A 16,616-nucleotide genomic window follows, 5' to 3' on the forward strand; every position below is an offset into this window, starting at 1 on the left:
AGCCCATGAACAATTCCTCCTTCATCAAGGCCACAACTTTCAGCTATGGTTCCGGCCACATTTGGCCTAACCGTGCGATGGACCCTGGCCTAGTCTACGACCTGACCACCGACGATTACGTCCACTTCCTATGCGCCCTTGGCTACAATGCAACCCAAATTGCAATGTTTACAGACTACTCTTACTCATGCCACCCTACCAAGATGTCCAGCATCCTAGATCTCAACTACCCTTCGATCGCAGTCCCATATCTCATCACCTCCACGGCCATCAAACGAACAGTCAAGAACGTTGGCTCAGCGGGCACTTACACGGTCCATGTTGATGCACCCAGCGGCGTATCAGTGTCGGTTGAGCTGACTAGCCTGGTTTTCGAAAGGACCGGCGAAGAGAAGACATTTACAGTTAAGCTGACACTAAAAGGCATTTGGGCAGTGACTATGTTTTTGGGAGGCTTATATGGTCTGATGGTGTGCACTATGTGAGGAGTCCAATTGCAGTCTCATCTACAAACATATAAAAGAAAAGGGTTCGGTCTTTTGGTCTTGAGGGCACGAGTCACGGTTCGATTATGTAAGGGTGGTGGTTGGGTTGCTCTTGACTAAAATTAGGTTTTTTTTTTTTTTTTGGGGTCATTTTGCCTGTGTGGTGACTAAAGGATTGCCAACATGGGTTGCCCCATAGGACCCACATGGTCTATGATTAGAGTCGTCCATATTCTCATTGCTACCATAAGCTATGGTCTAATAATCAGGCTTTAAGATGGTACTGAGTCCTGGCCTTCTTTTTAGAAGTGGAATGTAACCTCTGAAAACTTTCAGCAAGTGCTCTACATTCAGCTATATGGTTAGACTCATCCATTCAGCTTACTTTTATTAAGGTGGGCCATATAGAATAGCATCCAATGCTGATGAGGCAATCTCAATTGGCAATCTTTAAGTCATGAGAAAACATTTTTATTTTGTAACCGTAGCCGAATAGCTGCAATGGAAGAGGCTGTTGATTGGCGAAAGATGGTTGATTATAGATAATTATAATAATTAAGTGAAGGGATGAGAATTCATACCATGCGTTTGTCTTGGAAGATATTGAGGGGAATGACATGAATGGTGATAACTTGATCTCCATGTATGCGTTTGGTTTGATCCTACTACCTCTTAAAAAGAAAAAAAAAAAAAAAGAAAGAAAAAAGTAGAGCCCACTCCTCATTTGGGTCCCATTCTGTAATCAAACCAAAAAAAAAAAGAAAGTGTTTGGTTTGATTACAGATGATTATAATAATTAATTGAGTGAAGAGATGAGAATTCATACCATGCATTTGTTTGGAAGATATTGAGGGGGAATGACATAAATGGTGATAGCTTGATCTCCACGTATATGTATTTGGTTTGATCCTACCATCTCTTGAAAAGGGAAAAAAAAATGTGGGGCCTACTTTCCATTTGGGTCCCATTCCAATGCATGCCACATGTACAACAACAGATGAGTCACATTCCTGTGGTCATGGTCGATCATGCAAAAAGGCTTACACCAAAGAAAATGTTACTTTTGGTTGTTTTAGGCCTTGAACGATTTTGGGTGTGTGAAGAAGGCCTACTTGAGAAATGATAATATCAACCACTCCAATCTAAGATCATATGAAATTCCATGGTTGGCTGAACCCATGGATTTTTAAAATTGTCCAGATTGCACACTAGCTATATATCTAGGAGGTTCTAAAGTTCTAAAAGAATTCAAACTCTTCAAATGTATATTAATCATGCAATGAATGATTTACTCCCAAGATCCCAACCCTATTTTATGTTAACCTTAATATATAAACGGATGCGTGTGGCCCACTTTGATGTTTTCATGACATTCAACCAATCCATCACTTATTTTGGGCCACCGTAGATTATCGAAGAGGTTTGGTTAAAAGTGTTATAAACCCAGTTACACAAAGTCAGACCTACAATTACAGAGTTACAATATATATATATATATGTGTGTGTGTGTGTGTGTGTGTGTGTGTGTGGGAAATGGTTCCGTGCGGTCGACCTCATGGGAACTTCCCATGAGGTTGAGCTGTGTGGGCCCCACCGTGATGCATGTTGAACATCAACACCGTGCATTTGGTGGGTCTTCTTTAAATTATAGGATATACCAAAAATCAGCTGTATATGGAACTTGGGTGGGCCATACCATCTAAAATCATGCGAAGACATGTCTAAAATATATAAAAGCCCTTGGTGGGGCCCACCTAAAATTTGGATACATCTGAAACTTGGTCTGACCCCTCATCTAACCGGAACACACATAATGGATGGGCTGAATTTGTGAATCACATATCGGTGGTTCCAAAAAATGATTATGAATGTTTTAATGGGAGGGTAACCCCTCTCAACTTTTGTATGTGGTGTGGCCCACAAAAGTCAAAGATTGACTTGATTTTAAAATCCTAGGCCCATTGTGGAATGGTGCATCTGACTGATGGGGTAAATGTTTGACACGCATCATAGTGGGTCCACATAGATCGACTTCATGGAAAGTTCCCATGAGCTCGACCGCGTAGAACCATATATATATATATATATATATATATAGGTACGCTCGCTACGCACTGGTTCGTATGTCATTACATGCGAACCTTGCTATTAGCCGGTCTGGAAGAAGACGCTCTTAGTAGAAAGAGCGAGTTTCATTCTCTTGTATGTCTCTTCACCCTGTTCTCAAACTCTCCAAACAATGCGGAGGAAGCGGTTTCGCATGAAATTCTTCCGCTAGGATGCTAGGTGGGTCCCACCAAGATGTTAGTGATAAATCCACGCCATCTATACATTTTTAAAAATAAATTTATGGTATGAACACAAAAATGAGGTAGATCAAATTCTTAAGTGGGCCGGGCCACACAGTGCTGATTGAACTCTCACCATTATAAACTTCCTAGGACTATCAAATTTTTGGATCAAGCTGATATTTTCATTGCCATCATCTAGGTCTAGGTCTGTATGACCTAATATATACAGATTGGATGGCAAATAAACATCATGATTGGTATGAAATTCTTCCTTTACTATGGTCCACTTGAGATTTGGATATGCCTCATTTTTGGGATAATGCAGATGATAAGGAAAAATGATTTGACTTTGTGGATAAAATCCATACATAAGTGACCACTCAAAGCTCCTGCCATTCCTGGCTGCAGACGGGCTGCGGTAGGACGCAATCTTTATACAGATAGTAAGGAGATTTTTGCGGATTGTATACAGTGAGGGGAAGCAGGTGGATTGTACAAAAAGAGGGGTCTACCGTCATTTATATATTTTATCCACTCCTTCCATCCATTTTACTAGGTAATTGTATGGCTGGATCCCGAAAATGAAGCATATCCAAAATCAAATGGGCCACACCGGAAACAGTGTGAATTGAATGTTTACCGTTGAAATTTTCTCGAGGGCTACTAAAGTTTTGGATCAAGTCGTATATTTATTTTTTCCCTTCATCTATGTTTTTTTTAATCTTATGAACAGGTTAGATGACAAATAAACATCACTGTGTGGTCTGACAAGATTTCAATGGTGGAAATCATTATTCCCACTGTGTTTTTTTTTTGGTATGATCCACCTGAGCTCTGTATGTGCTTCAATTTTAGTCTCAACCTTTTAAATGAGCTAGAAAAATGTATGGACGGTGTGGATTAACCACATACATTCATGGTGGGCCCAACAGAGTTTACTCAGTACGATAAGAGCGCACCAAGTACGCAATCCTCGGAAACGGATTGGCTACTCCCCAGCCACCCGCCCGTGGTTGGTGGTTGGCTACTCCCCAGCCACCCCCCCGTGGTTGTTGGTCGGTGCTCTGTGGGCCCCACCATGATGTATTTGTTTCATCCATTCCGTTCATCCATTTTTAAAGATCATTTTCGGGTTTTGTCCAAAAAGTGAGATATATATAATCTCAGGTGGCCACACCAAAGCAAAAAAAAAAAAAAATACTGATTGGATATCGAACATTAAAATCCTCCTAAGGCCTACCGTTACTGTTTATTTGACATTCAATCTATTGATTAGGTCGTACAGGCCCATATTAAAGGAAACAAACAAAAATCAGCTTGATCCAAAACTTTTATGGCCCCCAAAAGGTTTTTAATGGTCGTTGCTCATTCAACACTGTTTCCTATAATGTGGTCCGTTTGAGATCGGGATATACCTCATTTTTGGTCTAATACCATAAAATGACCCATAAAAATTGATGGACAAAATGGATGAAACACATACATCATGGTGGGGCCCATGGAGCACCGACCACCAACCATTGGCTGGTGACAGGGGGAGTAGCCCATCCGTTTCGGCAATCCGATTTCACATAGAGGATCCGGATAATTTTAGGACCTAAGCCAAAAAAATAGGCATATCCAATGTTCAAATGGACCACACCACAGGAAACAGTTGAATCCAATGTCTACCGTCTACTATTGAAAATTTTTTGGGGCCACATAAGTTTTGGATCAAGCTTATATTTGTTTTTTACCTTCATCCATGACCGTATGATCTCATGAACAGACTGCATGACAAATAAACAGCAATGTTAGGCATAAAATAGTTTCAACGGTGGAAATCATTATCCCCACTGTTTCCAATGGTATGATCCACTTGATCTTTGGATATGCTTCAATTTTGGGCATAACCAATTAAATTAGATAGAAAAAACTGATGGACGGGGTGGATAGACCACATACATTCAGGGTGGGCCCGACTGAGTTTACTCAGTAGCAATCCGATTTTGTGTCCACCGCCACCTGTCTCCTGCTAAGAATCGGAATCAGCGGGAGCTTTGAGTGGTCACGTGATGTATGGGTTTTATCCACACCATCCATCCATTTTTCCTTATTATTTCAGGGCATTATCCCAAAACTGAGGCAGATCCAAATCTCAAGTGGACCACACCACATGAAGCAGCGGAGATAATGATTCTCACCGTTAAATATTTTTTAGGGCTCACCATGATGTTTATTTGACATCCAACTGGTAGATTAGGTCATACAGACCTGGATGATGGCAAACAACAAATATAAGCTTGATCCAAAAATTTGATAGCCCTAGGAAGTTTTTAATAGTGAGAGTTCAATCAACACTGTGTGGCCAACTTGAGATTTTGATCTACCTTAGTTTTGGGTTCATACTATAAAATTATTTTTAAAAATATATGGACGGTGTGGATTCATTTCTAACATCTTGGTGGGACCCACCTGGCATTTCGGTGAAAGAACTTCATGCAAAAGGCTTCCGCTTAGAGAATAGGGTGAAGAGGCAAGAGAGAGAAGGAGACTCGCTCTTTTAAACTTGCACATATGAGTGCTTTCATCCAGACCGTCTGCCTTATCATATGGTTGATAGAAAGGTTCGCACGTAATGACGTGTGAACTAGTGCGTAGCTGAGCGTCTCTCTCTCTCTCTCTCTCTCTCTCTCTCTCTCTCTCTCTCTCTCTCTCTCTCTCTATATATATATATATATATATATATATATATATATGGGAAAAGGTACTATGCGCTCGACCTCACGGCCCATGAGGTCAAGCTATGTGGGCCCCACCGTGATGCGTTTCAAAAATCTACCCCATCAGTCAGATGCACCATTCCATCTTGGGCCTAGATCTCAAAAATCAAGTCAATCCGTGACTTGTGTGGGCCACACCACATACAGAAGTGGGGAGGGGCCGTGCACCATTAAAACATTCATAATCATTTTTTGGGCCCACCAAGATGTGGTTTGCAAATCTAGCCCATCCATTATGTGTGTCCCACTGGGATGAGGGTTCAGACCAAGTTTCAGCAGCATTCAAAACTCAGGTGGGCCCCACCAAGTGCTTTTATATATTTTAACGATGTCTTCACATGATTTTAGATGATATGGCCCACCCGAGTTCCTTATACGGCTGATTTTTGGGATATCCCATAATTTAGAGGGGACCCATCAAATGCATGGTGTTGATGGTCGACATGCATCACAGTGGGGTCCACAAGCTCAACCTTATGGGAGCTTATCGTGAGGTCGAGCGCATAGTGTCTTTTCCCTACACACACACACACACACACACACACACACCTCATGGGAATTTCACATGAAGTCGAGCTGTGTGGACCCGCTGTGATGGTGTCAAACATCTACCCCATCAGTCAGATGCACCATTCCACGATGGGCCTCAGGCTTAAAAATCAAGTCAATCCGTGACTTTTTTGGGCCACACCACATACAAAAGTTGAGGGGGCTTATCCTTCATTAAAACATTCATTATATATTTTGGGCCCACCAAGATGTAATTCACAAATCCAGCTCATCCATTATATGTGTCCCACTTGGCTAAGGGGTCAGAACAAGTTTCAAACGCATCCAAATTTCAGGTGGACCCCACCAAGTGCTTTTATATGTTTTAAGAATGTCTTCACATGATTTTATATGATATGGCTCACCTCAGTTCCATATATGGCTAATTTTTTGGAAATCCCATAATTTAAAGGGAACCCATAAAATGCACGATATTGATATTCGACATACATTATGGTGGGGCCCACACAGGTTGGCCTCATGGGAAGTTCTCGTGAGCTCGACAACATAGAACCTTTTCCATACACACACACACACACCCAATTAAACATAGTTACCCTTGTTTATACCTAGTTACAATTGGATATATCTAGTTACACTTAGCTACACCCAATCACTGTGTTATCTCAAGTTAACCCAACTACACTCAGATATACTTAATTACACTTGTTCCCATTTACACCCAAATGCGCTAAAAGTTACACATCGCTGCACTTAGTTACACCTTGTTACTGTCATGATTTTCTGGTTAAACTAAGCGACACCTACCAACACCCAAATATGCCTTGATATAGGCCATGTTGCACCAAGTAACACCTAAATATACTTAATAAATCTAGTAATGCTATATTCATGTTTACATCTATTTTTGACGGCCCTGATGTGGACTAGGGAAGAGCCACCAGGTGTCGATAGTGCAGGTTTATTACTCATGAAAATCATACTCACACCCACGGATATCTTTGGTTGTTCTATCTTTTAGTGATATATATTCTATTATTTCTATTATTAATACAGTGGTACATACCTTTAGGAGAATGTACTATCACATTCCACATTGCCACAATTAGCAAGTCAATTAACGAGGTAATGTATCTGACACGTGTATAAAAGATCCGTTGGAGGAAAGAATTATATTATGAATTTGATTATGATTCACTCGTTAAGGCTGTCTCTCACAGATCTTTTAAAATCGAAGATCTTTTTTTAAAATATACAGAGAGAGCTGATGACGATAACAAACATTGCAAATATACGAAGATTGGAGCAATATCCTAGCAAAGCCAATTGCAACGGAGAGATGTCTACAATTATTTATTATTATTTTATAGAACTCGTTGTGATGATTATATAAGATCCACTCCAACCATTAGATTCTACATTGAAATTTAGGCATAGGGCCCAAAAATCAGGCTCATCAGTAGTTTAGGTGAGCCTCACAGGAAGAAATAGTTTGGACAGTGTGTGTTGCCCTATACATTATTTATAATCATGTGGTCCACTTGAATCATGGACGGCGCTCATTTTTGGGCCCCTGACCTAACATGGGGTGACACATGTAATGGGCAAAGTGAATTTTATATCAACATCATGATAGGCCCACCCAACCCGCGCATCCTATGCTCACATGGCAGCCCCAACTTTCGTTAGATTCCACTGCTTGAAGCGGATTCCGTCCGCTCCCTCCCGTCTCGTGCAGTCCACTTTGGCGTTGGATTTGTTTCACCTTAAAACAGATGAGAAAAGGCTGGATTTGTTTCACCTTAAAATAGATGAGAAAAGGGAGGGATGATGTGAATAAACAAATCCATTATAATGGGCCACCACATAGATCTGTCCATCCCTTCCGCCGCCTGCCATTGGCTAGTGGTCAGTGCTCTGTGGGCACACCATGATGTATGTGTTTCATCCATACTGTCTATATATTTTTCTAGATCATTTCATAGTAGGAGACCAAAAATGAGGTACATCCCAATCTCAGGTTGACCACATTATAGAAACCGTGTTGAATGAACATCGACCATTAAAAACTTTTTGGGGGCCATAAAAGTTTTGGATCAAGCTGGTCTTTGTTTTGTCCCTCCATTTGGGTCTGTATGACCTAATCAACGGATTGGATGTCAAGTAAACAGTACAGCGGGCCTTAGGAGGATTTTAATGGTGGATATCCAACCACTATTGTTTTCCTGTGGTGTGATCCACCTGAGATTTATATTCCTCTCATTTTTGGGATCAAGCCTTGAAATGATCTGTAAAAATGGATAGACGGCATGAATGAAACACATACATCGTAGTGGGGCCACAGGCACCACCAGCCACTGGGCTGGTGGCAGGGGTAGCATCCAATGCCGTTTCCGTCCCTTTCTAGAGACAGGTGGTATGGGCCGCAGTATGCTTCCCCTGCGCATATCATAATAAATTAATGAAGCAGCTTATTGGCAACTTAATAAAAAAAAAACAAACAAACAAACGTCACGAAGTACCATATTAATGAGGGAATATTTTGTAAAATTGCAAAAAATCTATTATAATGAAAAAGGGACAAAAGACACTCTTTCTAATATTTGGTGGTACCGAAATAATGTAAAAAGAATCTAAAAAGATAAGAGTCTCTCTCCCTAAATCTATTTTAGCGACAGAGCCATGTCCATCTGAAAAAGCCAAGAAAATGAGCGCCCCACAGCATTATATTCTCCATAAAAAGGGAAGCTTTTGAACAGGAAAAGAAATTACCACTACTTTCCGTTATTAAGAAGGAAAGAGGTTTCAATACAATCAGAGCTTTTAAAAACAGGGGAAACAGAGGATTCAGACAAAGAGGGATCAATGAAGATTGAACGGACTTATTTTCTTCTCTTGATCTTGCTTTTCTTCTCAATCTTGCTAAGACCCATATTTGCTACCAAAAAGGCAAGCATATCCTTCTTTAAAAATAAAATAAAAATATTTTATATATGAATGATATCAATAGTTCTTTAATTGTGGAGGTTTTGCTTTCCTGTTGAATTTTTATGAGTTTTAATACAAATCTGAACTGAATTCTCTTCTTTTTAAGTTTTTTCTTTGATAATCTGATTTTGGTTTTTCTTCTTTTTAGTTTTGATTTGAATAATGGTGAATTTTTTCTCTTTCTGTTTTTCAGTCTTATATTGTGTACTTTGGAGGACATTCTCATGGTCCATCAGCTTCTTTGATTGATTACAAGGGAGTGACAGATTCTCATTATGAGTTTCTGGGTTCATTCTTGGGAAGGTTAGGAATTATAGTAATCATTTTCCCATTTCTATCTTTTCTATTTTCTTTCTGAATTCTACTGAAGAATGTACTTTCTTACATGAATTTTCTTAATTCCATTTATGTCACAGTAAGGAAAAGGCGAAAGATGCCATCTTTTACTCTTACACGAGACATATCAATGGTTTTGCTGCAAATCTCGAAGACGAAGAAGCAATAGAGATATCGAGTTGGAAACAATCTCTAAATTTTCATTCCTCTGTTTTACCTTGTTTTTATTTTGCCTCATTTCTATGTTCTCATTTGATTTTGTTAGAACACCCGGAAGTCTTATCGGTTTTCTTAAACCGAGGAATGAAATTACACACGACTCGGTCATGGAATTTTCTTGGACTAGAGAGAGATGGTGTAATTCCTGCAAAATCGATATGGCAAAAAGCTAGATTTGGAGAAGATACAATCATCGCCAATCTCGACACTGGTAATCTTCAGCTTATATACTTTAAACTCTCATCAACCCTTCAATTTTACAATTGAATCCAAGATCACTGCCATCTACGAATATCAACTGCAATCAATCAATTCTTCTCCAAAAGATCTAAATCAACCCAACAAATATCATGTAGTAAGGATTAAAAAGGTTCCATCATCAAAACCCTGTTCTTTTTATAGATATTTTTATGAATCCAATTTTGATTTTCTCATGGTTGCATTTGATTCTCTTCTTCCAAAAGAAATAAAAGCAAATTCAGACAAGCTTAAAAGGAGAACTAATAAAAATGTACTCTTTTAATGTAATCTCATGTTTGAAAAAGAAAAGAGAATAATTCATCTCAATAGAGTCTTGGCCGTGATAGCAGCAGCTGCTTCCCCACCGGTGGAGCAGTCTGCTGACCATGAAGACCCGCCCTCACAACTTTTGGCTGATTCCGCACCCGCGGGCCTTGGGCAACAGTTTCAAAGCTGAGGAAGTCGGCTCGTCACTCCAGAACATCAAGTCAAAGCATTGACCGGTAACATTAACCGGATAATACAGATCTTGGAGAAACAAAACCCGCCTCCCAACCAGGGGATAGATGCACAAGCAACCATTGAGGTCTCTACACCACATGAAGCACCGGTCCACTTGTAGAGAACCAAGCAACATCCTGGGCAGCTGAACCATACGTCCTCCCACACCTCGGGAATTGTCATGCCCGTCGACTCCGACTTGCGTCATACGTTGGAGAAGAAGAGGCGTGAAAAAGCTCCTAAGGCGGTAGCCAATAATGAGGGCCCTTGGAAGGCAGAACTCAAGGAATTGCGAGGTCAGATCGACAATATCCACCAAGCCTACCGTGCCCAAATACTGACCTCCATCGAGGCTATGCTGGAAGACATTGAGTCACCGTTTATCGACAACATTATGGGAGCCCAACTCTCACCTGAATTCTGAATGCCACAAATCACCCCCTACTCCGAGTACGGTGACTCGACCGAGCATTTGGAATTGTTCAGGGTATGGATGGAGCTCTACGACACGTCAAGTTTGATTATGTGTCGAGTCTTCTCCCTGACTTTATATAGGACTACACGAAACTGGTTTTAGCAATTAAAATTGAAATCCATCAGTTCATTCGAGCAACTCGGCAAGGCCTTCATCGCTAAATTCATTGGAGGGAAAGACAAAATAAAGTCATCAACTCATCTTATCACAATCTCTCAGAGAGAGAACGAGTTGCTAAAAGACTGCATCATCCGTTTTAATGCTCAAGCTGTCTAGGTCGACGATTATTCCAACCAAATAGGTTTGGCTGCCATGGTAGCCGACCTTAAACGAGGAAAGTTCCTCTTTTCTATTGGTAAGAACCCGCCAACTACCCTCGCCGACTTACTTAACCGATCTAAAAAATATTCCAATGCTGATGAGTTCTTTAGTTCATGAAGAGCTGCTCGAGACGGATACAACTCGGCTAAGGATAAGAAGCAAATGGAAGAAAGGGAGCCTCTACCGTTAACGCCAAAACAAAGAAAAAGGACAACTAAGACCGAGACCATCATACCGACCGACATTTGAAAATTCGCTTCCAACGCACACTCCTTTGAACACCAAGTTGGAGCAGATACTTGAGGAAAATAGATTGGTCAAGGAAACCTGATAACCGAGTTGAACCAATCAACCAAGCTGGGTAATAAGACTCGTTGGCCAGCCCCGACCTACTCGACTAAGAACGACCTCCCCTTTTTTAAAGGGGAAAAAGGTCCTTATGATTCTATTATTATGTTTTCTACTGCTTTATGGGCTTCTACAATAAAAGAATTTCCCTATGTTATGGGAAGAAATTTCTTTTAAATGATTTTCCTACTATTTGAACTACACGGTCTATTGAGGACTTCCTTTAGTGCAAGGAAAAACAGTCCTCTCACCAGTTGTTCGACCCTTAAAGAAGAGGTCAAACCATTAATTAGTAACGTTACTTAGATTGTGCAATCTACTATGAGAATTTTCCTTAGTGCAAGGAAAGAAAGTCTTCCATTGTGAATTCTACTACGAAAGAACCTCACCAGGTCAGGGGGAGGAGAATTTCTTTCAAATTTCGACTATCCAATTTACGCGATCGACGACTGGGACTTTCCTCAGTTGAAGGGAAGAAAAGTCCCTCCTATTAGTTCTACATCGGCCGACGATTGAGACTTTCCTCAGTTGAAGGGAAAAAAAGTCACTCTTATTAATTCCTTCGTGCTCGATTTATCACTGAACAATTGACTTATCTACCTTACGATTGCTCGGTCCACTAGCTTTACTCTGTCCGACCTCTTGACCTCCCGACCTCTTTGGTACAAGGCATCACATAATGTCAGTCCATGCTAACTTACTTTCAAGCTACTGGAGAACGCTCGAAAGTAGGGGACTACTATTGTGGGTAAAAATGGATTGGCTAGATGTACAGACTCAAAAACTATGGATTGCTTGAGTGCCGAAAAATCACCTCGGCCTCGACTTTGGAAGTCAGCCTTGGATAGTGACCTCAGCCTTAGGTATCAACCTCAACCTCGAAGGTTGGCCTCGACCAAAGACCTGCAACCTCGGGTATTAACCTCAGCCTTGGAGGTCAGCCTTGACCAAAGATCTCGACCTCGTAGGTCGACCTCGGATACTAACCTCGGCCTCAGGTACCAGCCTTGGCCTCGGAGGTCGGCTTCAGATATCGACCAACACCTCGGAATACAAATACACTTACAATATATTAAAATAAGATTATCCTCCGAGATATTCACCAAGGATCTCAGGAAGTCAACCACGACACGTCCGAAGGAAGATCTCTTCCGTAATATGCAATCACCATCCAAGAGGCATTGCCATATACGTCTCTGAGATAATAAAAAAAACCTATAAATATACATGCTACCAAATTAAATGGACACACAACAAATATCCCAATTCTTCTACACTTTCTGCATACCTACCCTGACTTAGGCATTGGAGGGTCCCCGGCCTTAACCGGCGCCCCTAATGTCTTCGCTTGTTTTTCATTAAATCACAGGTATTCTAGCTAGCAGAATGTGACGAAGGATCAACCGGATTTTTGCATCAACATAGAATATAAAACTTCTCCCTAAATGTTGAAAAGAAGACCAAATCTGAACAATATAGCAATCATGATATTGATTAATATTCTTCTTTTCTTTTTTCTTTTTTTTTTAATATACGCTACCCATTTTTTTAAGGAGTATACAGAACAGTAACTTTATGAATTATTCCATTAAATTAATAAAAATAATCAAAATTCATAAAAGTGTATTATCCATGTATGTCACATCTTAGTGCTTTGATTTTTGTTTAATTAGTTTTCAACTTCATTTTATAAACTTAGATAATGCTTCATCCTTAGATTTTAGCCTATATATATATATATATATATATATATATATATATATATATATATATATATATATATATATATATATATATATATATATATATGGAATAATTGTTAATGAAATTAATAAAGTACCCATCAATTAAATGGGGTTTGAATGAATTGAACAATACCATTATCTACTTATATTAATAACAATACAGTAAGTCCCCGAAGCCATTGGATGTTGATCCCTTAAAACGTTTGATTCATTTGGGTGGCTTGATTTGATTGGCCCCACATTTTATTCTCCCCCATTAGGTTGTCAAAAGGTGTGTAGTGTGACAAACTAACTGGGGTTTGGATGTACAAGCACTATTCAGTCATTCACCATAGTTGTCATGATATGACCTATCATGTGTGACATTTTTCTTCTGCTGGGCTGTGGTCAATGGTCAGGAGTGTGGCCAGAATCAGAGAGCTTTAAAGATGATGGAATGGGACCGATCCCATCAAGATGGAAAGGAATCTGTCAGAATGACACCGAAGTTGGAGTTCCTTGTAACAGGTCTGTTTTCTATTACCTTTATATATTCCTTTCTTTTTAAAAATAAGAAAATAAATAAGTAAAAATACCCAAAAAAACCATTGTTTTAACACTCGGATTTCTACCGCCCTAAGTTTTTAGTAGTGGGAGTTCCATCCCCACTGTTTCCTGTGGTGTGGTCCACTTGAGCCATGGATCTGCCTTATGTTTAAGCTCGTGTTATAAAATAACCTGTTGAAACAGATGAACGAAGGGATATGACCCACATCATCATGGGCCTTGAAGATCTTTGTTGCATGAATCTTTATGCAGTCATGGCAGCAAGCAATTTGTGTCCAAAAATTGAGCAAAACAGCAATTTGGATCAAACTGATATTTATGGTTTCACTTCATTCTGGTACCTGTGACCTAAACAACGGGTTGGATGCCAAATAAACATCATTGTAGGCCCTAATAAGGTTTTAATGGAGGATATCATTATCCACACTGTTTCCTGTGGTGTGGTCTAATTGAGCCTTGGATATGCCTCATTTTTTGAATTCATGCCCTAAAATGAGCTGATAAAATAATGGATGGTGTAGATAAAACACATACATCATGGTGGGCCCCACAGAGCTTTGACACTAGCTAGCTGGCTGGTGTTGGGGTCACTGACCAAACCACGTCCATGCTGCATGTTCCATCTCAACTCTTTCCTACGAGGTGGCATACCTATGATTTGGGTTATCAAAATTTTAGATTCAATGGTTAACATGAGCCAGCATACCTAATGGGCATTATAGATCTCATGAAATCACCATCCACGTGGCTCTCAGTCGTTGCATATTTGTTGAAGTTGAGGTGAAAATGGGGTTGGATAATTCTTCTGAGTCAATGAAAAAATCAGCCCAATCTACCAATGAGGAGTGTCACCACCTATATATATATATATATATATATATATATAAAAATCATGTCAGATGCTAGCTATTCATCATGTTCCAGTGTGACCCACCTGTTGAGTGGATCTGGTTGGACTTTTCACCAGGTGACACTTACAACATGGCTAGGATGTCCCACATCCTTTATTTATTGCTACTTGTCACTGCTTGGGTCGTAACTTATAAGAATAGTGATTTGATTGCCTTTTGTTAAAAAAAAATAAAAATAAAAATAAAAATAAAAATAAAAATAAAGGATACAGCTATGTAGCAGCTATGTGCCCTAAGTTCTAAAACTTGTTGGGCTATCTTGAAAGCCGTCTGAGTCAACTTGACTCCGTGAGATTTCAAACTGAGTTGTTGGGAAACTCGGTCATAGGCCTGAGTTGACTGCAACTTGGGAGGACTGGTTGAGTCTGACTGTGAATGACATGTGGTGACTCAAATTAACCAAGTCACAAGGCATGATGGAGAGATGAAACTAACCATTGATGTTTCCTTTTGTATTTTATATTTATTGTACTATTTTATGTTGAATAGTTACCCCATTCTTATATTTTAATTTATAAATATTCAATCAAGTCGAGTGGAGTCTTTCATACAACCTAACCTGCTGAACATTGAGTTGAGTTTTCAGGTTTCGGATCTATATGCTTTGTACATGCTTTTTTTTTTTTGAAACATGGATCATAGATTAATACTATGTTTGTTCTATTCTAATACTAAAAAGTAGAATAGTAGAATAGAAGGGTTCATGTATCAAAATCATTTCACTTAATTAATAATAACAATTGTGAAATAGTTTGATCACATTAGAAGAAGAAGCAACAACATGTTGCTAAAATGGCGGTACATTAATGTTGTTGGGGAGCATGCATTCGATATGCATGGGCAATTACTATGAATTCGATGTGAGTTGAAATCACCAATTGCACTTGGCATCTTAAAATCTGAAATCATTGGAATATGGTAATTCAACAAATGGGTCACTTAAATTATATTTGTCAGCCTATATTTGGAAGAGAAAGATAGTGAGAGAGAGAACTACTAAGGTTGAATGAATGATAATCCAAATCAATCTTTAATGAAATCACATAGTTTTAATGTGATTTCAAAAAAGTACCTCTTGCTGTTCCAATTCACATAAAAAAAATAATAACAATAAAAATAAAAATAAAAAATCCTCCCAAACATCTCAATTACCACCGAACGCCCACAAACTATCTCATTTCGGTGGCCGCATCCACTTTATAAAATAAAGTAGTAACTTTCAACCACTTTTTGTGGTGAGGGGGAACATTTACATCAGCCAGTTACAAAAAGGGAAGCAGACTGCGTGGTGTTCCTCACACCACCGACCTTGGTAGTGTGTTAATTTCACTAAGTTATGTGGACCCACTATGATGTATGTGTTATATCCACACCTTTCATCGGTTTTGCAAGATCAATTTTGGCCATGGGCCGAATAATGAGACATATCCAAAGCTCAAGCACACCACACTAAAAAAACAGTGAAAATAATGACACCCATCATTGAAACCTTCTTAGGGCCATCCATGATGTTTATTTGCCATCCAAGATGAAAGGAAAACACAAGTATTAGCTTGATCCAAAATGAATGGACAGTCTGGATATAACACATACATCATGGTGGCCTCACATAACCTGGTGATGTCATTACACCACAGAGGTCGGTGGTGTGGTACAACAGGCAGTCCCTTTCCCAAAAAGAGCCTATATGTCCGTTTAGAATTTTGGTACAAAGATCTTGGAGTCCCACGTGTGGATTGACATTTAGAGCTATCTTTTGATAAAACATACACCATTTTTCTTTTACTTTTGATAAAGAACTAATGCTTTTCACCGGTATATATACCACCGAAGAGAAAAAGGTACTGTCGTGTTGTAAGCCAATGAATAAAAAAAAGGTGCGTGTTTAAGTTTAAAAACTAGGGTACAGATTCTTTTGATGTCCGTTGAGAGAGAAAG

General features: G+C 39.5%; 2 protein-coding genes across 2 annotated transcripts in view; both read left to right on the forward strand.

Moving 5' to 3' along the window:
* Nucleotides 1-783, forward strand: LOC131256534 (subtilisin-like protease SBT5.3). Its single transcript, XM_058257389.1, has one exon. The coding sequence runs from the start codon at nt 6-8 to the stop codon at nt 483-485; it is 480 nt and encodes a 159-aa protein (XP_058113372.1). The 5' UTR covers nt 1-5; the 3' UTR covers nt 486-783.
* Nucleotides 784-8,723: 7,940 nt separating this feature from the next.
* LOC131255987 (subtilisin-like protease SBT5.3) overlaps nt 8,724-16,616 on the forward strand; it is a 30,825-nt gene continuing 22,932 nt past the window's right edge. Inside the window, exons 1-5 of the mRNA XM_058256957.1 lie at nt 8,724-8,997; nt 9,230-9,339; nt 9,453-9,550; nt 9,638-9,802; nt 13,620-13,728. Coding sequence (XP_058112940.1) covers nt 8,914-8,997; nt 9,230-9,339; nt 9,453-9,550; nt 9,638-9,802; nt 13,620-13,728 — 566 coding nt within the window. The 5' untranslated portion in view covers nt 8,724-8,913. The remainder of the gene's footprint in view (nt 8,998-9,229; nt 9,340-9,452; nt 9,551-9,637; nt 9,803-13,619; nt 13,729-16,616) is intronic.

The sequence above is a fragment of the Magnolia sinica genome, chromosome 9 (genome assembly GCF_029962835.1).
Source record: "Magnolia sinica isolate HGM2019 chromosome 9, MsV1, whole genome shotgun sequence".
Taxonomy (NCBI): domain Eukaryota; kingdom Viridiplantae; phylum Streptophyta; class Magnoliopsida; order Magnoliales; family Magnoliaceae; genus Magnolia; species Magnolia sinica.